We start from the raw sequence: 22,636 nt of genomic DNA, 5'->3' as shown, positions 1-22,636 counted from the left end.
AGAGAGGATGAGGTCTGGCCCGGCATCTCTGCTAGCCTGGGGCAGTTCTGCGGTGCTCAAGCACACACACAAACTTGCGCGCACACACACACACACTAACACAGAAACACGCACAAACGCACATACACACTAACACACAAACACAACGCACATACACGTCAACACAAACACGCGGCGCCCACACACACACTAACCAGAACACGCACGCACAACACACACACTACACACACGCAGCACCACACAACACAAACACGCACACGCACAACACACTAACAAACACAGCGCGCCACACATACACACTAACACGAACACGCACAAGCACATACACACTAACCACACAACAGCGCACACATACACACTAACACAGAAACACGACAAGCACACACACTAACACACAACACGTCAACACACACACACAACACAACTGGAGCACAACACCACAACTCACACACACACACACGCACACGGAGGACTGGGCGGAGTTCTCGCCCCGAGCGAGCGTGTGACCCGCGCGCCTCTCCGCCCAGGTGGCGGAGCGAGAACACAGGCCGCGCTGTTCTGTCCGCCAGCGTTTCCCCCGGCTACCCCCGCGTCCCTCTTCCTCTCCCGCTCCGTCCCTCCTGCCTTTCATCCCGCGCTCATTGACAGGCGGTGAATAATGCAGGGCTGGGGGGCCGTGGGGCCTTCCTGAATCACAATCCCTCGCAGCGAGTTTGGGAGCGGGCGCTTCGGAGGTCAGCGTTCGGTCCGCAGTGCATTGTGGGACTCCTCCTCGCACACACACACCCCGTCCCCACCCCCCAGAACCCGGCCCGGTCCTGGGGAACGCGGCTCGCTTGGCTCTCCCGCTGCGGTACCTCCAGCTGCAGCCTGCTGCCTCATATTTGGATTTGTAGATGAAATGCTCAGTCACATTAAGGTTCTCAAATCAAGTCATTTGTGAATGGCGTGCTAACGCACCGATTACCGTGAAGTTTAGTGTTGCTTCTTGCTCTGCTAAAAAGAAGCAGTAAACAAAATTTGAAAGTATGGAACCGAAAACAAAAAAAACCAACTGGTTGAGCCATATCTGTGCCAGTAAACCTGGTCTGAGTGATTTGACCATTAAAATGGTTTTTCATACATCTGCCATTTTCCCATTGTTAACCACGTGAATACAGACCTACCACAGTACTTGTAGTGTAGACTTGTGTTCAGCTGTGGAATATATGAATGTGTGCAGAGGCCCACCCAACGGGCTATCAGAATATTATCATTGGAAACGTTAAGTTATATAAAATGTGTTGCGTAAATCTAGGGTTGATGCTGAGGTAATCGCAATCCAACCCAGCTATCTTTTTTTTTTATTTTTTTTTTTACATTTATATAAAAACAAACCACTGCAGATTATTTTTATGCTCGTGTGAGATGTTTAATGGTGGCATAATGAGTGATCAAAGCCCTGGTTCCTGACTACGAAGACGGTGTGTATCGATGCAGAAAAGCGAGTTCTGAAAGGGTCTCTTGTGGTGGACGTGTGCACGCAGTGTGTTTGCTTAGTTTGCCGAGAAGGCTTTCACAGTGGGTAGATAAGAGAGCTGATAGCTGTGTTTGTCAAGGAAGGCGCTATTTTGTGTGGTGAGGAGACTGGTGGCGAGATGTATGGAGGGGCTTGTGTGGAGGGGAAAGTGTGGGTGTATGTGTGTGTGAGTGAGAGAACGTGTGTATGTGTGTGTGTGTGTGAGAGAGAGCATATGTGTATATGCGCGTGTGTGTGAGAGAGAGCGAGCGAGCGTGTGTGTGTGTGTGTGTGTGTGAGAGAGAGGGAGCGTGTGTGTGTGTGTGAGAGAGAGAGCGTGTGTGTATGTGCGTGCGTGTGTGTGTGTGTGTGTGAGAGAGAGAGAGAGAGAGAGCATGTGTGTATGTGCGTGCGTGCGTGCGTGCGTGTGTGTGTGTGTGTGTGTGAGAGAGCGAGCGTGTGCGTGTGTGTGTGAGAGAGAGGGAGCGTGTGTGTGTGTGTGTGTATGCGTGTGTGTGTGTGGTGAGAGAGAGAGAGAGCGTGTGTGTATGTGCGTGCGTGTGTGTGTGAGAGAGAGAGAGCGAGCATGTGTGTGTGCGTGTGTGGGTGTGTGAGAGAGAGAGAGAGAGAGAGCATGTGTGTATGTGCGTGCAGGCAGGCCGATGATATCCCAGAGACCATATCATGCAGAACACCTGGCACTGGCTTTTAAGATGGCAGCTGTCCCATAGGGCTGTATGGAGAGGGGTAAGGGAGGGCCAGTGGACCATTCAACCTGCCCCTCCCTAATCTGCTGTCCAGCCATAGATTATACAACCCACCCCCACCCACCCCCCCACTCACAAACCACCTTCTGAAATCAACAGGAGCACCTCGCATAAATCCTGACCCGTCATTGGTGGAGAGGGGTAAAGGCAACCAGTAGAAACTTCATTCGGGGAATTTATTTTCCTGCACTAAATAAACAGAAAGCAAAATAATCCAACATCGACGGGAAAATCTACAGACCATTTTAATTTGTCTTTGTTTACATTTTTTTTTTGTTAAAAAAAGCCGTGACGGACTCTAAGATTTGCATAAAGAGCTCTGTGCCTTTCACTTCCCTGTAACAGAGGAAAACAGAACAATATAAAGGTTGATCTTTGGCATCCATTTATAGGATGAATAATTATGTATCATGTCAACCTGACTATAACAAAAGAGCTATAAATATTTTCAGGGTTTTTCATATTTATTTTGCTATTAAGCAGCATTTGAAGGTAGGGGCTTTTAATGTTACAATAGACTGCGTATCAAACAGGAAATGTTGGAGAGAAAAAAAAAACTAAAAGTACCACCAATATTAGCAAGTCATATTTTGTTCAGTAAGGGGTGGGGGGGGGGGGGGGGGCTGGGTACGTGCAACTACACTTAACAAAAAGTACCACTTATGTAACCTTCAGGATAATTTTTTTTTTAAAGTTCATAATGAGTTACTGTACAATTAGGCTTAGTTTGTTCTCCCACAGTAGTAAACGTAGATCGTACAGACGTCCAGGACTGACAGAGCCGCTATCCACAAACGTGAGCCGAGTTCTGCTGCCAGGCACTTCCTGTGTCCCAAATGTAGGCCAAAGAAAAAGGTTAAAGTTCAAATAGGCGGGGGTGGGGGGCTGTAGAGCACAAGGGCGGCTCAGTCTTATCGGTCCCCCCACCCCGTCGCACGAGCATGGGCCACAGTCTGCCCCCTTCTGGGCGCTGTCCGGTACAGCACGGGCCAGCAGGCTGTGTGGAGGTGCGTACCACCGAGATCGCATCCTGTTATCTTTGGTATTGATCCGTGGAATGCATAGTTGTGGCGAGTTCCTTCCTCCTTTGACTCATTCCGGTCCATGTCTGGGAGTTTGTTTTTTTTTTTTTTTTTTTTTATATTTCCTCAAAAAAAAAAAAAAATTAAATTAAAAAACGGTTAAATTATTTTGCCTTCCTCTCTCGGGCAAGAGCACGGTTCATCCCTGGAAAGACACGCTTCCTGTATTGTCTGTCTGACACTGAAGAATGCTGTATCTGTTTTTTTTCCTTTTCTTTTCTTGTCTTTTTGGCAGGCTGTTAAAGGCCAGCTGTATGCTCGTGCTGTCTCTCTCTCTCTCTCTCTGATGCTTCCTGTCTCTCCCCCCCCCAGACCCTCGTTCACCCTCCCCCTGTTTTCACACGTTTTTGGATTACGCCTTCTCCCCTGCCATCAGCAATTCAAGGGCGATGGGACTTTATTCAATTGATTGTCTTTAACTATGTTTTTTTTTTTTTTTTTTGTCCAAATGAGAGCCTCTGTCTCCAGGCCTCAAGGACAGGTCTTAGTTAAGCTGAAGGTTAGCTGAAGGGATGGAGGCCATTTTCTTCATTTTCTCCCTCCTCTCCTCTCTTTCTCTCCTCTCTCTCTCTCAGAAGCTGAACGCTGTCCCTGGGATTCTTTTCGTGTTTTTTTTTTTTGTTGTTTTTGTTTTGTTTTTCTTCTTCCTCTTCACCGTCGTCGTCTTAGGACGGCGGCTTGCCGTTGTTGCAGACTCCCGCCGCGGAGGCGCTTCCGTCCTCCTGCTTGGGGGAGGCGCGGCAGGCGGGCGGGCCGCCGTACGGGGAGGGGGCGCCGCCGGCGGAGGGGGGGCGGTTCTCGGGCGGCGGGGCGTCCCGCTCCGGGGGGCGCAGAACAGATGGCGGCAGCGGGAAGGCCAGCGGGAAGCCGGTCATGTAGAGCACTCTGCCGACGCGCCGCGCCACCTGAGGAGACCAGCCACACGCCCACGTTACCCACAATGCACCGTCATTTTTTTTTTAAAAATGGGACACGTCCTCAAAGACACCGGTGGCTTTCCCTGAACGATCAGCATTTGACCTTTAACAATATAAAACTGGAAATCAAAGATATTTTTTGAGTCAGTTATCTCTCAGTGAAACTCAGGGAGGTCAGGATAGACAAAACAAATATTTATTCATCAACTTTGTGAAAAAAAATGTTTTTATGTCACTTAGTGTGTGCTTTTCACCAGAAGTCTTTAAATACTCATTACATGGTTGTATTTAAGGTCAAATGCTGATGCCCAAGAACTCTAGCCCTGGTTCAAAGGCTCTTTTAAAACAAAGTCTAGATTTTCCTATGAACATATTCCAACCCCCCAAACCACCCCTCCCCCCATGTCATTTTTTTCTCTCCAATTTGGAATTTCAAATTGTGGTATCAGGTCATCGCTGAGCACTGACAGCTGAAACGCACTCACACGTGAGCCTGTGACTTGGACCTTGCAGTCTATGCTACGGTGCTACCGGCGATTCGGTCCACACTGAGGAGAGGCACATGTCTTAGTAATGACGACTGTTAGTCCGCGGGTGTCCGGTGTATTTTTGGGGCGTGCCTAATGCTGCAGTCAGCTGAAGAATCCTGGCCAACTTATACCCTCCCTACAGCCGTTGAGAGGAAGCCAGTTGTGTTCTGCCCATGGCTTCGGTGGATAGTCCGAATAGCATTTCAAACGCTACAGTATTTCACTTGTTGATTTACAAGTTAGCCAGTCATTTGGCAGATAAAATGAACTTAGGGAATGAATGCCACGTTTTTGGCTTCTGACAAGTTGGCGTACTATTCCGACTGGTCAAATGTACAACATGACCAATACTCGCTCAATAGTCCTCTTTAAGGGCGCAACAGACCACGCTGGCAACGGAGACCCCTCTGGAAATGTAACTGCGGGTCTAATAAATACATATGTAATGTATATTAACGCCGCTGACTGCCTCGTGTGGAGAGGCCATGTGACCGGGCCTATGACCCGGCAACAAACGAAGCCGTCCAGGCCTACCTGGGAACGGATCTTCAGGGCGGGGCCAAGTTTGAGGCCCATGTTGTTGAGGAGGTGGTCCTCGGTGAGCAGGGGAAGGGTCTCGCCATCGATGGCCTGCTCTTGGAACACCTAGGCGGGGAAGACCAGCACAGCCCTCAGTGGGGGTGGGAATGGGGTGGGAGGGGGGGGGGTTGGGCGATAAACTGAACCCTGCTGTTCTCAAGCACTGTCCGTTACATCACTTCCTGTTCTGCTCTATTTAGCTTCCTCACACTAGAACAGGCTTTGGGTCACTTGGCTGCATTTGGATGATACCCAGAAAGGGGTGGAGGGAAATCCACTCCACTGTGGACGGTCTTTCATTTTCTTTGCCAAATCGAAGGTTTAGAAAGAAACAGGGCTCTGCTGTACATGTTCAGGGTTGCGCATATCCCTAAAACTCATGTCGAAGTGGTTTAACGTATGGAATGCAGATGGACAGTCTTGCCAAAGCGCGTGGTTGTCAGGGTAGCGACACGCCGCGAGGTTGCCGAAGGTCGGAGGGTTTCAGTCGGTAGGGTCGTCCCCGTCTCATCAAGCAAAAGCGACTCCTCTTGTTGCTTAAGCGCCCGCTGTGTGCGTGGAGCGCGCTCATGTGACCTAACGACGGCACAACCCAACTGCTGGGTGGAAAGCAGGAGCCATCAGCAGTGCATGTTTCAGCAGTGTCCGTGCGCTTCTCCCCGACTGAGAGTGAATGTTGCAGCGATGGCGCGGGAAAACAATTAGCCATTCCAAATTGGGAGAAAAGAATAACTAAGATTCCATTATTTTTAAATTGGTTTAAACAAAATTATCATTAACCCCCTTTTCTCCCCCTGCTGTTTCACATGTGAGGTTCAGTCCCCACCCCCCTTCCTTATACCCCGTACCCCAAACAGAATATTCCGCCTCCACCCTCTCTGCCTCTGTCACCCCTCCCCTCACCTGTGAGTACTCGGAGCAGCCGGCCAGCCCGTTGATGAAGCCGCACACCTCCTCCACCGTCCACTTGCTGATGTCCTCCATGGGCGGCGCCTCCTCCCCGTCCAGGAGCAGACCTCCCATGGCGCCTGTGCAGCCCCCCCGAGGGGAGAGAAGGGAGCAGAAATCATTAGTGACAGCCCGCGCTGGGAAACGGAGCGCTGCCGCCCCCCCCCTCCTCGCCCCCCACCTCCTCCTCCTCCTCCTCCTCCCTTCCGCTCCGCTCCGCGCCGCACATCTACATTAATGGCCCAGTCTCTAACGGGGGGTTCAGCAAGGGTCAATTTGAGGGCTCCTTCCTGAGGGAGGTCTTCGTGCTGGAAAAAGAAAGTGGCGGTAATGTGTTTCATGTGACTCATACATCTCGCCGGCTGAGGGGAAGCGGGAGGGCGAGGGGGGGGTGGGGGCGCCGGGGAAGGGGGGGGGGGGGGGGCGGCCGGGGGGGGGGGGGGGGCGGCCCGGGGGAAGGGGAGGGGGGGCTGGCGACAGCGTGTAGAGGACATGGGCCTCTAGCGACTGCGGAAAAACAAAAACAAAAAAAAAGAAGGGAAAAACCCCCCGGGGGACGACTGGAACCGCAGGATTTTTTTCTCTTTCTCTTTTCAGCACTCCACACCATTTCTCTCTTCCCGCCTTTCAAGCATCTGAGGCGAAAGCGCTTTTGGAATGGAGAAGTGGCGCTGGGAGTAAAAGTGAAGATTCCAGGGTGGCCTTCGCACGCGCGCACGCCCTCACGCCCTCAGGACCGCGCCGCGCCTCAGCCCGAGCGCCCCAGACGGAGCCGGCCAGCGGCTGCTTCCTGCTCGCCGGGAGGCGCCCGACGCCGCGACTTCCTCATTCCGCGGACGTTTTTTTGCTTTTGTTTAAGGAAACCAGGCTGGCGATACGACATTCCGCGCAGGCCTGAGATCCTCGAGCGGCCGTACTGCCGCGCGGTGAAGAAAGAGCCCAGCTCAGCTCAGCTCGGCTCGGCTCGGCTCGGCTCGGCTCGGCTCGGCTGCCGCGCTCAGCTCAGCTCCAGCCCAGCTCAGCTCAGCTCGCGCGGGCAGGACAGCAGACATCCAGAGGGTGTTTCAGGGGAACACTGTGTCAAGCGACTCCTTCATTCCATTCCAAAACCAAAGCTCCTGTCTCAGTCTGCTTCCCTAATATTATCAGGCAGTATGGACCTTACTTAAAAACTGTGAAGAAAGTTTGCCAGATAAAGATATAGCTTTTCTGGATGGAGAAAAGGCAGTAAATTTTCTCTTTTTTTTTGAATTTCACAAACTTTTAAACAAACTTCATACAAACGTACAAACTGAATACACTAAACAAGCACAACTGAATCTTGTGTCTCCATAAAAATGACATGAACTTTTTAAATGTGTGAACTGGACAGGCGCTGTGGTGCTGAGGGGAACTCACCGCTGTGGAAGTAGGGGCTGTATGGGAAGCCGAAGGGGAAGGTCTGTGCTGGAAACGGGGGGAAGGTCCCGGGCGGGAGGTATTTGGCCTCGCTCTTGCCCATCCCCGGGGTGAAGGCCTGGTGGCTGGGGGAGGCGGGTCCCGCGGAGCTGCAGGGGGCGCTGAGCCGCCCGGACGCCTCGCCCAAATCTTTCCCTCCCTCGCCGGGCTTGGCCCCGTCCTTGCCCTGGCCCGGGTCGGAGCCGGCGGCGTGGCCGTCGGCCTTGGCCGGGCCCTCCAGTCGGTCCTCGCCCACCTCCGCCTCGCTCTCCGAGTCCTTCATCTCCTCGTCCCGCCCGTCGGCCCCGCCTTCGTGCATGCGCCCCTCCCCCTGCGAGTCCTTGGCCTGGGCGGGCCCCTCGTGTGGGTCCCCGCGGGCGTGGCCCCCTTTCCGCGAGCTCTTGCGGGACCCGGGCTCCTTGGGCGGCGCGCACCCCGGCGCCCCCTGGTGGTTGAGGGAGAGCAGCGGCGCGCTGTTGTGGCGCAGCACCAGCATGGCGTTGCGGCGGTTCAGCTCCTCCCGTAGCGGGTGCCCCTCGGGGATCTCGTGCAGGCTGCGCAGGGCGGGGTGGTCCGGGGGCAGGCCGGGGTGCAGCCCCAGGGGGTCCCCAAAAATCCTCTGCCGATGCAGCGTCTCCAGCTCCTTCTGCCTCAGCAGCTCCGCCGACATCTCCAGCCTGCCAGCGCACACACACACACGCACACACACACACACATACACACAGCTCAATACATGCTCAACCAAAGAGTCCAAAATAGCCTGTCTACTTGGTTCTCAGTCACTGCTGTTAAAATTCACACTTGGCCATACAGAGTCAGAGTAGCTTTCAAATTCATCATATTCAGTCACAGATTATGTAAGATAAAAGATTTCCAGTTTGTATTTATCTATTTTAGTTGCTGTGCTTGTAATATATAAAATTTGATGGGTATTGCTCATGTAGAGACAGATTCTGTGTAACATTAAAGGGTAACAAAAACAGTATTTGGTACAAATTTGGTGGTACTTTGTTGCAGCATTAACATAGATCAACAATAACATTAACGTAGATCTGTAATGTATGGTTAAGAGGTTTCCAGTAAATAGATTGGCTTGTAATTGCCCACTGGCGAGAATAGGTGTCAGAGATTCTAACGCAATTGCTTTATGATGTGCATTTGCCGTCAATTAGCCATTCAGATTCACTTAGCATTCAGTTAGCCAGGTCAGGTGTTAATTGCCACACTGCTTTTACAAAAGTAATGACATTCAGCATTGCCCGCCACCGATAAGGTGTTTTCGTAAAAAAAAGTGAGGGCCATTCCTTATCTATTTATTTGTTTAACTGTCCTCTACGCAGCACTGTGTGAGGTATTTACCACACACAGCACTAAGCAGAGACACAGATCCACTGGCACACAACGTAAACTCAACTTGCTTAGTCAAGCTCACGTTCTGTTCACGTTTTGTTTCATCATCTTTCTCTTCTTCGGCCATTTTGAATGCCCAGATTGTGTACTGTAAGCCTGCCGCTCGCCCTGCCGCAACATCGCTACGCTGGCCTCCAGTCCACCGGGGGAGCTGCTATTGCGCGAGAGGAACGAGGAACCTGACCGAAACCCTGGCTTCCTACTCAAGGCTGCGGCCCAACAGGACTCCTGCAGGTCAGTCAGGGACTCGTTTAGACAATGGGGAAGCACGGAAGCTACCTCGGCCGAACAAACCGCCCGCTAGCCCTCAAACGTAGCGACCGTTTTAAAAAGGAGCCCGGGCCTCCGTCAGTCCCACAATGCACTACCTTGCCAGGTTCTGTTTCCGGAGCATCTCCTGCTGCCGCGCGAACATCTCCGCCTGCGCCGGCTGCAGGAAGCCGTATCCTGTGGGGGAGGGAAGCGGTCACACGTTTCAGTAAAATCTGTCCAATCCGGCGACAGAACGCCAAGCATTATTTAAATTGTACTCTTTTGTACTCCGTTTCTGAACTGTAATCTGTTCTTAGTTTATGATAAAATGGTATGTCGCATGCGGTATGCCTCTCTGCTTGTAGCAGGACAATGGTGAAATTTACAATGAGGAACCCCCCCGCCCGCCCCCCCTCCAATTTTATAAAAAACCATTACCTATTTCTTTCTGTTCGTTTTCTCTAAGGCCTGTGGCCACTGCAGCTCTCTGCAGTATTTATGATTGTTTATTGACTCGATATGAATTGTGGCTCAGAGGTTAAAAGTCAGCCGGAAAGGGTCCTCTGCAGGCAGTATATTTCGTTGGGGTGTTGTGTGTGTGTGTGGGGGTGTGACTTACCTGGAGCCTGGCACAAAGCAGACGGCAGGCTCAGGAAGGGGGGCCGCAGGTGGGGTCCCAGCGCGATGTGCGGGGCGGTTTGCGGGGACAGGAGGGGCGGGGGGTGTGAAATATCCCTGTGGGACGGACACAAAAAAAAGGAACGCTGTGATTCGCTGCGAAGCGCACGTCGTACGATTCACGGTAAAAACGTGGCACTGCTCATTTTACCGAAAACGCTAGCGGTGCTATAAAAAAAAGACTGTGTTGAATAATATGCGTCTGGTGGACTGGAGATCTACGGTACGGTCGCGAGAGGAAATGGCATGGCAAGCAACAAAGCTCTCGCGGGTTGGCCTGAGCAGATATTTGGGAATGAAAAATAATGATGATAAAAACACAAGCAGTGTCCCGATCACCAGAGCCAGGGCACTGGAGCCCCTCAACATCGCAGCGTTGTGTGTACAAAATAACGGGACCTCAGAACCAACCACAGATGGGAATGATATTGCAGTTTTTTTTCTTTGTCTTATTTTTAATCCGCTGAGCATATGTGCTCGCGAGTTGCAACCCCCTCCCCCCCATTAGTCTTGCCAGCAGGGATGTTGTCAACCCCCCCCCACTCAAAAAAAAAAAAACGCACACACACACACACACACACCCTCGTACAAAGACAGAATACACAATAAGAGCGCGCCGCAGTTCGACAGCTGGGTCGGGGCCTCTGCCAGAGGCAGTTTCTCCTTCCCTGCGAGGTAGTGTGTCACGCTTGCATTATGAAGCCCATTGATTACGTTTATTAACATTTTTTACTGAGTGGCCATGGACAGGCTCCCATCCTGAGCGCTTAGAAACGAAGAATTTAACAAACAAAAACAGGGCGGGATGAGCGAGCGCCAGGAGGTTTTAGGAGAACACAGTCAGTGCTGGAGCGCGGGGGTCCCCAGCATCCCCTGTGGGGGTCCCTTTTCCCGCCCCTCTGTTGATGCGGGTCGCTGTGGGCCTCTCCAGCCCTGCCTGCCCCCCCAAACTCACCCCCTCCACCCCGGAGGCCACGGCTCACCGCCCCCCCCCCCCCCGCCACCCCCACACCCCTTGTATTTTCGTACCCTTTCTCTGCCTTCGCCTGCTCCAGAAGCCCGTGTTTGTGCGCTGCTGGAGCCCGCGAGCAAAAAAGGGCAGGCGAGGGGGGGGGGGGCAGGGGGAGGAGGGGGAGGAGGGGGTGGCGGGAAGCGAGGAGGCGAGAGCGAGAGGCGAAGCGAGGCGGGGGGAGGCGAGGGAGGGAGCGAGGCGGGGGGGGGGGGTCGAATCTCCGATCGACCCGCTGCAGCTGAAATGTTAATGCTAATCGCGTAGCCGCGCCGGCGGCGCCTCGCGCTCCGGTGGCAGCTCCAATTAATCTTGGAGGGGAGGGGGGGGGGGGGGGGCGGGGTAGGGGGGGGGCGCGGCGCGTGACCTCCGGCCCGGGGGAGGCAGGGGGGAGGCGGGCAGGCAGGCAGGCAGGCAGGCAGGCAGCGGAGCGGGGCCAGCGCTGCTTATGTAATTACACTGTGAAGTGTGTAATCACCTGGCCTAATCCCTCAGGCCTCGCAATTAGTCCCAGACCCGCGGTGGCCGGGGCCTGCCAGCCCCCGCGCCGCCCCGGACGGCCCGCCGATGAGTAACGGCCAATTAAAGCTGCATGAGCAGAGCCGGGAGGCGTCCGCCCGCCCGTAATTAGCTGTAATCATGGGAGAGGGAGGGGGGCGGGGCGGGGGGGGGGGGAGATGTGGGGGGAGATGGAGGGGTGGGGGTGAGGGGGGTTGGGACGTGCCCCGCAGACGTGCTGCTCGCTTTATGGGAAGCAATTTAGGAGCGAGGGAGGCATTAACCGTTTCACTCTGGGCTGGGGAGGCGGAAAGGCTCGGGAGAGGCATGGTGGTTTTCGCGGAATGGCGCACTCCTCAAGCCCTGACCATAGAGTGCCCACAGTGCGTTCCTCTGTCCTTGCATCTATAGGCGAAGCTAGCTATGGACGTCCATTACTATACAGCTATTGCATTACAGTTCATACTTTTAACAATTCATACTCCTCTGCCTCAGTACTGATCACAGTGATTATAATGAGTCTGTCCATTGGTCTGTCTCTGTCTGTCATTGTACAGAACGCACATTACAGGCGACGCACTGACACACAGGGCTGAGCAAGGAGAAGGAGAGAGAATTACCCTGTAATAGGTGGCAAAATGCTGACAATTTATCAATGTATTTAGCTTCTATAAGCTATATTTTGCAGTGGACACGCATATTAACATACATTTAAATGTGGAATAGGGAGCTTTTTTCCGCGGTGTATTTTAGGCAGGAACAGATCCTCTGTCGGATCGTTATTGCGTTCCAGTTTCGCTCACACAGGACGCTGACCGATCTTTAGACTGAGCTCTTCTCCGATACTCCCAAAGTCCCTGGGTCCCGTAAAGGGGCCTGGCCAAGGAGCCGGCAGGGCAGGGCAGGGCAGGGCAGGCAAGCGGAGGGGAGAAGGAGACGGGGTACACCATGCTCTGTCCCATTCCACAAACACAAGCCACGAGGGGCCCCAAAACTCCACACGCAGCTGCAAAGCAGAGTCCCTGACAGGGAACCCATTATCATTTAATAATTAAAAAACTCCCAAAGGACCCCACTTCTAGCCTCACTAAGCAGCAGTGAGCATTACCACACACACACACACACACACACACACACACACACACACTTACATATTCTCACACACACAAAGGCATGAAAAATTGTTAGCGGGTAATTGACTGAAGGAAGGTTTTCTTTTTTTCCCCCACCTTAAGTGGAGAACCACGAGCACTATTGTACTTTTTCAAATGAAAAGGCTCCAGCTCCCCTCCTCTTCCTCACACGGGAGGGGACGAAGAGGCTGCGTTCTCTTCACCTGCGAGCAGGTGCCGGTCAGACCGAAATCCAACCGGGAGCCACGGAAACACGAGACCGGAAAGCTCAACTGTAATTTCAAACCCATCCTTCTGAAAAAAAAAAAACTGGAAATGCATTCAGAAACGCACGCGGCTCTCCTGATGACCTTTTTTTGTTTCCCCCCCCCCCTCCAGACGACGGAAACGGCGCCGCGCTCTCTCCGAGCTTTCGACCGCTCGGCGTTTGGCTGCCCCCCCACCCCCCCCCCCCGCCCCCCTAATGACGGGAACGCGGGGGATTAAAAAACCCCGGGCTCCGCAGGAACACATTTGCAAAGGAAGCTCATTAAAATGTATGAAGCTCCCGCTTCCCCTTCCCCCCCCAACCACCCACCCCCTCCCCTACCTCCGCCCGCCCCGCGCCTAGACCAATGTCTGCTCGAAACTGCTCCCTCCCTCCCTCCCTCCCGTGCCAAAAACATTCGGATTTGCCAATTACTAAAATGTGATCCGCCATTTAAGCCGGGACGAGCGGCAGCCCGCGCTTTAAAAATATCGATCCGCTCGGTGATTTGTTTTCGACAATATCTGCTAATGGCCTCCTGACTATCAATTAGGACGCAGCGCTGGAGGGTTTGCGCTCGGGGTCTGAAGATTTTTCGAGCAGGCTCGTTCAGCTCCCCCCGCTTGGGCCGATCGCCTCTCAGACAGTCAGAGGGGGAGAGAGCCACACATCTGCCCCCTAACAGCGGACACAAAACTGTAGAGAATACTGATTTTCATAGATACTTTCAAAAATAAATAGAGCAAAAATTTGCAGTTTGCATCGTAAGCCCCATTTTTACATTCTATGTATACAAAATGAAAAATGTATTCATTTCGTCTTTTTGTATTTTGATTTTTTTTGTAAGGCTGAAAGGTTATTGTGTATCTTTAAGAGTACCGACTGGAGCCAATGAAAGAGTTAAATAGAGAGAGAGAGAGGGGAGAGAAGAGGAGAGGAGAAAAAAATCAACATCCTCTCGCCCCCGACCTCCACAGCACGTAGGTCTGCCTAACGCGAGCGCACACACACACACACACACGCACACACACACGCGCACACACACGCGCTCACCGCGGTCCTGTGTGGCTAATTATTCTCTGCAGCGAAAACCCGCGGCGACTGGCTGACCGGATCGGCGCTGCGCTCCCGACAGGAAGCCGGGATGGAAATTTTACACCCCCGCGCGCCCGCAGTGCGGCGGCGGCGGCGCGGCGGCCCGGCGGCGGCCAGCCTCCCTCCTCCCGCTCGGCCCATTATTGACACTCGGGCTCCTCGCGCCACATAAATAATCGACAGCCAATTACCCCCGCTGCCTGGATTCTGTTTGCGGGTTGGGGGCGGGGGGGGGCGGGGGAGGGGGAGGGAGGGGGAAGCGGGGAGGGGGGGGGTTGCGAGGCGCGCGTCGCCAGGACGGTCGGCTCGACCCTGAGCCGCCGGTCCGCCCAGGCAGCCTCGCCGGCACTTCCTGACGAGATCAAATTGAACAGGCCCGCGGACAGATAATGCACACTGGTTGATCCAATTACCGCAAATTTCGATTTCTTTTCCTCCCCACCCTCCCCTCCTCCCCCTGCGTTCTTCCCATTTTCTCCGTCCCGCGGTGAACGCCTCCTCGCAGTCGGGCCCCCCGGCCCCCCGTTCATGCAGTATTCATTGGTATAGGGGCCCGGGTTCGTTATTGCGCTGAAATATTCATGCGGTTTTACTGAGCGCTTCTTTCCCCGTCTTTTCCCCGGTTTTTGTTTGCGAGCGGAGGGCTGGAACGGGGGGCGGGGTGGGGGGGGGGATTAGGGATGGGTTTGGGATGGGGGGGTGAGGTTTAGGGACGGGTGGTTAGGGATGGGGGTTAGGGATGGGGTTTGGGACTGGGTTTGGGACTGGGTTTTGGGGGTTTAAGGACGAGTGGTTAGGGACGGAGGTTGGGGGTGTAGGGTCAGGGACGCTGTTTAGGGACGGGGTTTTGGGACGGGGGTGGGGGTGTTAGGGTCAGAGACGCTGTTTAGGGACGGGGTTTCGGGACGGGGGGTTAAAGGGGCGGGGAGGGGGGTGCGGGCAGGCACCCTGTCCGTGCGCACATGTCCGTGACACACGCTTGATTCTTTGCGGATGTTCCCGGCCTTGCCTGCTGCTTCCCCCCCAGACGTCCCGCGCCATGTGGACCAGACAGAAAGTGATACCATGTGTGCGACCGGGAAGGTCTGGGGCTGCCTCTCGCCCGGCCAGAGGAGGAGAGGAACCTCTGCTATTTCAGCCCCAGACCTGCTGGCTCTCCCCTCTCCCTCTTTCCCCCCTTCCATCCTTCCCTCCTTCCCTCTCACTCACTCACTCGCTCGCTCACTCACACACAGAAGCCCCTCTCACATCTGAGCAGGATTTCAGAGCTTTGCGGTGCCAGCAGCCTTCCGTTCGGTCAGGCGGCTTTTTAAAGGCTTTGCAAACCGTTCCTGAACAGGCCTGCTTCTGTCCCCCGAACCGCTTCGACCGCGCGTGTGTTTGTGTGCGTACGTGCCACTGACAGCGCGCTTACGCGTGCGTGCGCGCGACTGTGTTCGGTAGATATTTCTGCACACCTGACCGCACGTGCATCTGAGCATGCGAATGAGCGACGTGCGTGTTTGACCCCCGGTCGCCGTGGCGACGTGCGCGTTTGACCCCCGGTCGCCATGGCGACGCGTGCGTTTGACCCCTTGTCGCCGGGGCGACGCGTGCGTTTGGCTCACCTCTCGGGGAAGTGCGCGTCGCGGTGCTGCGGCAGGCCCTGCTTGCGCCGCTGGCTGGACGAGCTTCCCGCCGACGGCAGGTGGGCCTCCATGGCGCCCTGGTTCCGCACCGCCGCCGCCGCCACCGCCTCCTGGCGAGCACGCAACAGGTCTGAGAGAGAGAGAGAGAGATTTAAAAACCCTTTTATTGGGACATCGTTCAGCCACAGAAATTACTGTACTTCAAAATAAAAATAATAGACAATCAACATAAAGAGAAAAACTATCAAAAAAAACTAACCACAAGCAGAAAAGAGAGAATAGATAGAGAAAAGAGACAGAGAGAGAAAGAGAGAGAGAGAGAGAGAGAGAGAGGGAGGGAGAGAGAGAGAGAGAGAGGAAGGAGGGGAGAGGAGGAGGAGAGGAAGGAGGAGAGAGGAGAGAGAGGAGAGAGGAGGAGAGAGAGAGAAGAGGAGGAGAGGAGGAAAGAGAGAGGAGAGAGAGAGGAGAGAGAGAGGGAGGAGAAGGAGGGAGGACAGAGAGAGACAATGAAACAGAGGGAGAGCGAGAGAAAAGAGAAAGAAAGACGGAGAAGGAAAGAGGGATAGCGAGAGGGAGGAAAGGAGAAGTAGAGAGAGAGGAAAGGAGAAGTAGAGAGAGAAGGGGGTTGAGAGAAAGCGAGAAAGCAAGAGTAAGAAAGAGAGAATGAAACAGAGGGAAAGAACGAGAGAAAGAGTGAGAGAGAAAGAAGGGGGAGAGGGAGAGCGAGAGGGAGAGAGAGAAAGAAGGGGGAGAGGGAGAGAGAGAAGGAAATTGAGAGAGAGAGAGAGAGAGAGAGAGAGAGTCCACTTTAGCCCCAGTACTTCTGACATTAGAATCCGATCTTCTGATCTACACTCCACTTTGAAAATCCACAACAAATACTCATAGTATGCATACCGCATATTCCTGTGCACATACAGACAAGCATATAGGTAAATATTTGCCGACAGACAGCTTAGCACCGAATAACAAACAACACACCGCACGTATTGTGACCTCCGTTGGGATACAAAAATTTTGCACAGATATGAAAAAAAAAAATTCTCCTGAGGTACGGTGAGAATTTCAATTTAAAGGCGTCTATTTCTGAGGCGAGTCGAGGCGGAGGCAACAGTGTTCAGCCTTTAGCTTCATGCCATTAGCACACGGCTCCAGCTACCTGATTACACAGCTACCGGAACATTAATAGAAAATTCCAGAAATATACACACGTCAACATGCATGCCACACTATTCATTTATGGACGTAATATAAAATACCCTGTGTTTGGGTTCTGAGCACAGCTGCACACTTTAAAAAAAAAAAAAAAACTTTAAAACACTTTGCATTTAGAGATGAAAAGTGATTGGCTCAAAATCCCTGACCATAACCACAGTCATTTCCCTTAACAGCGTGAATACTTTAATGATATTTCTGGGGTTTTTTTTTTTTTTTTTTTTGCAATAACAGTAAATGCTGAGCAATTTCTACAATTCCAAATTACCGCTTCTAAAAACACAAAATAAAAGTAAACAAACAACATGCATTTCCAATCAAGGATAATTACAGGGAATTAATGACCCCCTTTTATAGCCATGACTAAGTTGTTAAGCCATGCAATAACCACACAGGCACACACACACACACACACACACACAAACACACAAAAACACACACACACACACAAAGCACACACACACACACACACACAAACACACACACAAACACAGAAAAACACACACACAGACACACACACACAAGCACGCACACACACACACACAGAAACACACACGCGCACATACACACACACACACACACAGAATAAACACAGGCAGATGGGGGACATTTCTCTGAGAATAAAACCCAGGGAAAGTACTTGGTCACACCAATAAGTAACTATAAATCAGCCTTGTGAAAATCCCCTGCCAGGACTGTGTTGATGCTGCTAGCTAAGCCCTTTCCTTGGGATCCATTTTCAAACACTAACTAGCTTTCTACAGTTAACATGTTTTTTTATATTTTTAACTTTCAGAGATGTGAAAAAAGACCACTGTGAGGTGAGTGCTTGTTCATTTTCAGAGAATATATGTGAAGGGAAAGAGAAAGACTTTGTGGACCCCAAAACAGGTTAAACAGTCTGTCGCTATCAACGGCTAGCTGATATGGAGGAATTACTATGTTCTATGGATAACAGCGCCTGCTGAGCGGCTGCGATTAAATGCAATGCACAGCAAAGTAACGTGATTGGTTTGCATGAATCAGTGATTCATAACACACGGAAGCTCCGCCCACCGCGGAACCGTCCAACACGGGACGCCCTTTTTAATAAATGTGTTTCAGCCAGCAGAGGGGTGGAGACCCTGGACGATGACAGTGATTTGGCTGGATCCAGGCCCCCGCAGAGGCCCCGCCCAAAAGGAACGAGCATGAGGTCATCGACAATCTGGAAGCGGTGCCTCCAATGAACGACCGTTAAACACAAAATCCATCATCCTCTCCATTCTTTTACCGGCTTTAATGACAGGACACCCGCGGGACCAGCGCGTGGGATTCTGATGGCCTGTGCATGAGGATCGGGGAGATAGCGGGTTGGGTATTAATTCGCCTGTTTATTGATCTGTTTTTTGACCTGATAACGTGGGGGGGGGGGGATTCACAGTTTGTTATTCCCTTCAGCACCAGGAATGGGAGAGCCAGTAGGGGCCGGACAACTTGGGGAGGGAGGCTCCACCAGGCAGAACTCAAAATGCTCTCCTCACGTTGATGACCAATGGCGACAGCCAATGAGGAAACTTCTCCTTGGATCTGCCGACAACAAGCACCCCGGCAACAGGCAGGCTTTTCTTGTGTGTTGCTGTTGTTGTTAGTAATGGTTCCCCTTCAAGTCCTCATTCCATCAGAATTCTACGTACACTTCGCACGGTAAAGGGAACTCAGATTGACTTCAAGGCAACTGAGGGCTACTCTTCTCTGAGCCGACCCCTGATCCTCCTTCCTAGCCAATCAAAGCACTCGGTCACAGGGTTAGCCACACCCCCAAGGGGTCAGCCTTACAAACAGTCCATAGGACAGTGAGGCGAGGTGGGGGGGGGGACGGATGAGTGTTGAAGATGAGAGACAGCACGATGGCAGTCAACAACCACTTGTTTCATCGGCAGTTGGCCACGTATTGCGTCAGGGCAGACGCACGTTAACTAGTCTTGCCCCCCCCCCCCCTAACCCAGACACGCCCCTATCCCCCTCGCAGCCGCCACCTCCGCTTTGTTTGACGGTTGCCCCCGGCAGCGGGGCCGCCGCACCTGACCGCGAGACGGGAGCGGCCCGCCGTCACAAAAGGAGCCGCCGCCGCCGCCGCGGGAGCCGCCCGGCTTCGGGTTTCCCGCGCCCGCGCGTTCCTGCAGACGTTGTTTTTTTTCTTTTTTTTATCCTTCCTTTGTCACGTCCTTTTTCTGACCGCTTTAGAGCAGAGCAGCCTTGCTCTGGAATCCTATCCGCTAAGCTCGGCTTTCACCGGGAACAACAGAACCCCGCCACCGCCGCCGCCGCCGCCGCCGCCGTGGCAACGGCGCGACGACAGGAAAAGCCGGGGCGAGGCTTAGGACGGATTCCGCGGAGCGTGTGCGCTACGCGCTACACGCTACGCGCATACAGGCGGAGTAGCGCCAAGAGGCACCAAAACACGCGATCCGCTACGCTGCAGCTAAGAGAATGTCTGTGTGTGGTTACCGCCCTGAGCATACAGTACGTGTGTGTGTGTGTGTGTGTGTCTACACGTGTAATACACTTTGGCTTTGTTACTCCAGAAACACAAAAACGCCCTTAATGATGCTTATTTTATAAACAGGATGTTTGCATGCAGTCTTGAGCTGCTGTCTGATGGCGAATTTAAACGTCTTTTCTGACTGGTGGCTACTGGTGCCAGTACTGGGGGGGGGGGGGAGCAGAGCCGTTAGCAACAGTGTGTGCCCTACCACAGGAGCAGACACGGCGGTAGAGAAATTAGAAGCAGCAGAGTGGGAGGGAATAGGTGCCCCGGATACTGCATTACAATGGCTTCAGAGCCGCCGTTCATAAACTTAAAAAAAAACACATGGCATTTAGGCTTGCTGTACGTCTGCAGTTGCATAACAGATGTCTGTCATTGTGCCACTGCAGGCCAAGCTAAATGGGCAGCAGTTTCCAAACTACTCGAAAACTCCTCTGCCAGCAAGACATCGCTTAAGGACAAGACTCCACCATGGATCTCTTGCAAGATAAGTGTGCATTTTGTTTTTTTTGTTTTTTTAAATGGATGCATCCATTTTCAGTGCGATTCAGGCTCCGCGTGGCTGAATCGCAACCTCACAAACGCTTCGCGAGCCGCTGTCCACACGATCGCGAAACGTGAAACGTGAGAGCACAAAGGGAGACGCGCAGAACAGGCTTCAGCCAGTCGACAATAGAAATCACCTTCAATGCCCCCCCCCCCGCCCACCACCACCACCCCCACCCCCATCCCCATCCCCATCCGTCTCCACATTGTCTCTCTTTCAACGTGCGGATGTGGGTGCCGCCCCCCCCCGCCGCCCCTCCCTCCCCCCCTCCAGCCACTTACGCTCTCACGCACCGGCCCCGCTCACAGCTCAACACAACACCTTACTCCCTCGGCCCCCACCTCCCCCGCCCCCCCCTCCCTACCCCCTCTACCCCCCACCCCCGCTACCCCCAACCTCACAGGCTTTTATTCCAGAGCCCCAACTTCAAACACATGAAAGGCAGCTCTGCGGGGACCCGCGGCCGAGAGAGGAGAAAAAAGAGAGGGGGGGAACAGAAAGAGAGAATAAAAAAGCAGCCCCATGTTTGGAGGGTCCAGGGGCGTGCGGGTGAGCCTGGGTGGGGGGTTGGGGGTGGCGGGGGGGCGGGGAATGGAGCGGGGGCAGCCCGAGCACCTCGTCAATGTCAAGCGAACTCAAAGAGCTTTCCGGATCAATACTGCCCCTCCAGGCCCATCCACCTGCCGGTGTCCAAAGAGGGAAAAAAAAGGGTGCGTGTGTGTGTGAGTGCGTGCGCACGCATATCAGTGTGTGTGTGTGTGTGAGAGAGAGAGAGAGAGATAGTGTGTGTGTGTGTGTAAGTGTGTGAGAGAGTGAGTGTCCGTGTGTGTGTGTATGTGTGCGAGAGAAAGACAAAAAGACAGTGAGTGTGTGTGTGTACGTGTGTGAGAGAGCGAGCGTCCATGTGTGTGTATGTGTGTGAAAGAAAGAGAGAGAGAGAGAGAGTGTGTGTGTGTGTGTGTGTGTGTGTGAGAGAGAGCGAGTGTCCGTGTGTGTGTGTATGTGTGTGAGAGAAAGACAAAAAGAGAGAGTGTGTGTGTGTGTGTGTACGTGTGTGAGAGAGCGAGTGTCCATGTGTGTGTGTATGCGTGTGAGAGAAAGAGAGAGAGAGAGTGTGTGTGTGTATGTGTGTGAGAGAAAGAGAGAGAGAGAGAGAGTGTGTGTGTGTGTGTGTGTGTGTATGTGTGTGAGAGAAAGAGAGAGAGAGAGTGTGTGTGTGTGTGTGTGTCCGGGGGGGAGGGGGGGTACAGAGCAGCTTGAATCAGGCTCATTGTTTAGCTGAGCCTGATGGTGGTTCTCCCAAACACAGACAATTTTTAAAGGTGTGATCGCATAAATTCTGAACTATTCTGAACGCTTTCAGAACAGCCGGAGCGAGCTGCGATGTAGGGAGCGATGGGAAGTGTGGGGAAGTGCGGGTATGTAAATCATTTACCCTTCTCTGCACACGGACAGGCCGAGGCAGCCACAGGGCCACTTACAGCTGCGGGCCAATGTGTATCACACCGTGAGCGCGACACATTCGCGTGAACGTCAGAGAAACGTCAACAGCTGACGGTTCTTTGAACTGCGAGTGCACAAGGAAGTATTGGCCGAAAAGCAAAACAAAAACCAAAACAAAATTTACATTAAAATTTAATTTTAAAAAATGGTGAAAAACAGTTGTACAGACATACAGCAAAAAACAGCCTGCCCTCAACTGTACACCCAGCTCAAGGGCTACAGAAGGCTTGGCTGCTACCGTTGCAGGCAGATGTGTGCTGCCAAAGCCTTATCATTGGACTATAAGATCAACAGGCACAGGCAAGCTCCACCAAACACAGCCTCCATTGTAGAGGAGGAGTGCAAACAAATTGTTGGTCTATCACATGCATATTTATTCAAACGCCATGAGCTTCAGTGGCAATGGCCTTAGGAACACCTGCCAGCATGTTGCCCCGACCACATACCTTACACTTGCGTGTGTGTGTGTGTGTGAATGTGTGTGAATGTGAGTGTGTGTGTGTGTGTGTGTGTCTGTGTGTGTGTGCGCACGTGTGTGTGTGTATGTGTGTGTGTGTGTGTGTCTGTGTGTGTGTGCTCGCTTGAGTACATGTGTTTGTGTGTGTGTGTGTGTGTGTGGTCACTGCCTAACAGAACCAGGTAAGGGAGGGATTGGCAGTTATAGAGGGAAAGTGGAGGAAGATCAGGGTGAAGGAGAAGGAACCACATTAAGCCGTTCTTTCTTTCTCTCCATCTCCGCTCTCCACCTTTGAGAGTCTACTCTGCCGTCAGCCATTGGCCTGTGTGTACCGATCCTCCAACCCCGAGCACAGCCTCGCCTCACACGCTCCCCGCTGAAATGGGGGTGCAAGGTTGTTCTCGCACTCCAAATATTTACCTCAATATTCACCTATCCTTCTACATATCAACAATGCCAACCAGTGCCCCAAGATCGGGAAAGATCAGAAACCACTTTCAGGCTGCAAACTCAAGATTTACCCCACCGATGCTGTAGAACTCACATACCAAACAAGAAGGTTCACAGTAATGCAGAGGGTGATCAAACATCCATGTAAAAAACAGAGTAAAGCCCTATTTAAGAGGCTGGAGGTTCCTTTCTCTAAGAAACGGCACAACTTTTCAGCGAAGGAAAT

The 22,636-nt window shown here is 52.9% G+C and overlaps 1 protein-coding gene across 5 annotated transcripts in view; it reads right to left on the bottom strand.

The window, feature by feature from the left end:
* Window positions 1–2,487: 2,487 nt before the first annotated feature.
* The window catches only part of samd11 (sterile alpha motif domain containing 11), a 72,287-nt gene continuing 52,138 nt past the window's right edge, over window positions 2,488–22,636 (bottom strand). For 4 of the 5 annotated variants that reach the window (XM_064304707.1, XM_064304708.1, XM_064304710.1 and 1 more), the window contains exons 7-13: window positions 15,688–15,838; window positions 10,040–10,155; window positions 9,537–9,615; window positions 7,720–8,435; window positions 6,277–6,401; window positions 5,329–5,439; window positions 2,488–4,252 (exon numbers count right to left, since the gene is read on the bottom strand). In XM_064304707.1, coding sequence (XP_064160777.1) covers window positions 4,013–4,252; window positions 5,329–5,439; window positions 6,277–6,401; window positions 7,720–8,435; window positions 9,537–9,615; window positions 10,040–10,155; window positions 15,688–15,838 — 1,538 coding nt within the window. In that variant the 3' untranslated portion in view covers window positions 2,488–4,012. The remainder of the gene's footprint in view (window positions 4,253–5,328; window positions 5,440–6,276; window positions 6,402–7,719; window positions 8,436–9,536; window positions 9,616–10,039; window positions 10,156–15,687; window positions 15,839–22,636) is intronic. The other variant, XM_064304709.1, reaches the window with a different exon arrangement.

This window comes from Anguilla rostrata, chromosome 13 (genome assembly GCF_018555375.3).
Source record: "Anguilla rostrata isolate EN2019 chromosome 13, ASM1855537v3, whole genome shotgun sequence".
Taxonomy (NCBI): domain Eukaryota; kingdom Metazoa; phylum Chordata; class Actinopteri; order Anguilliformes; family Anguillidae; genus Anguilla; species Anguilla rostrata.
The sequence above is the reverse complement of the archived record's forward strand: the minus strand, read 5'-3'. Positions and strand labels throughout refer to the sequence as shown.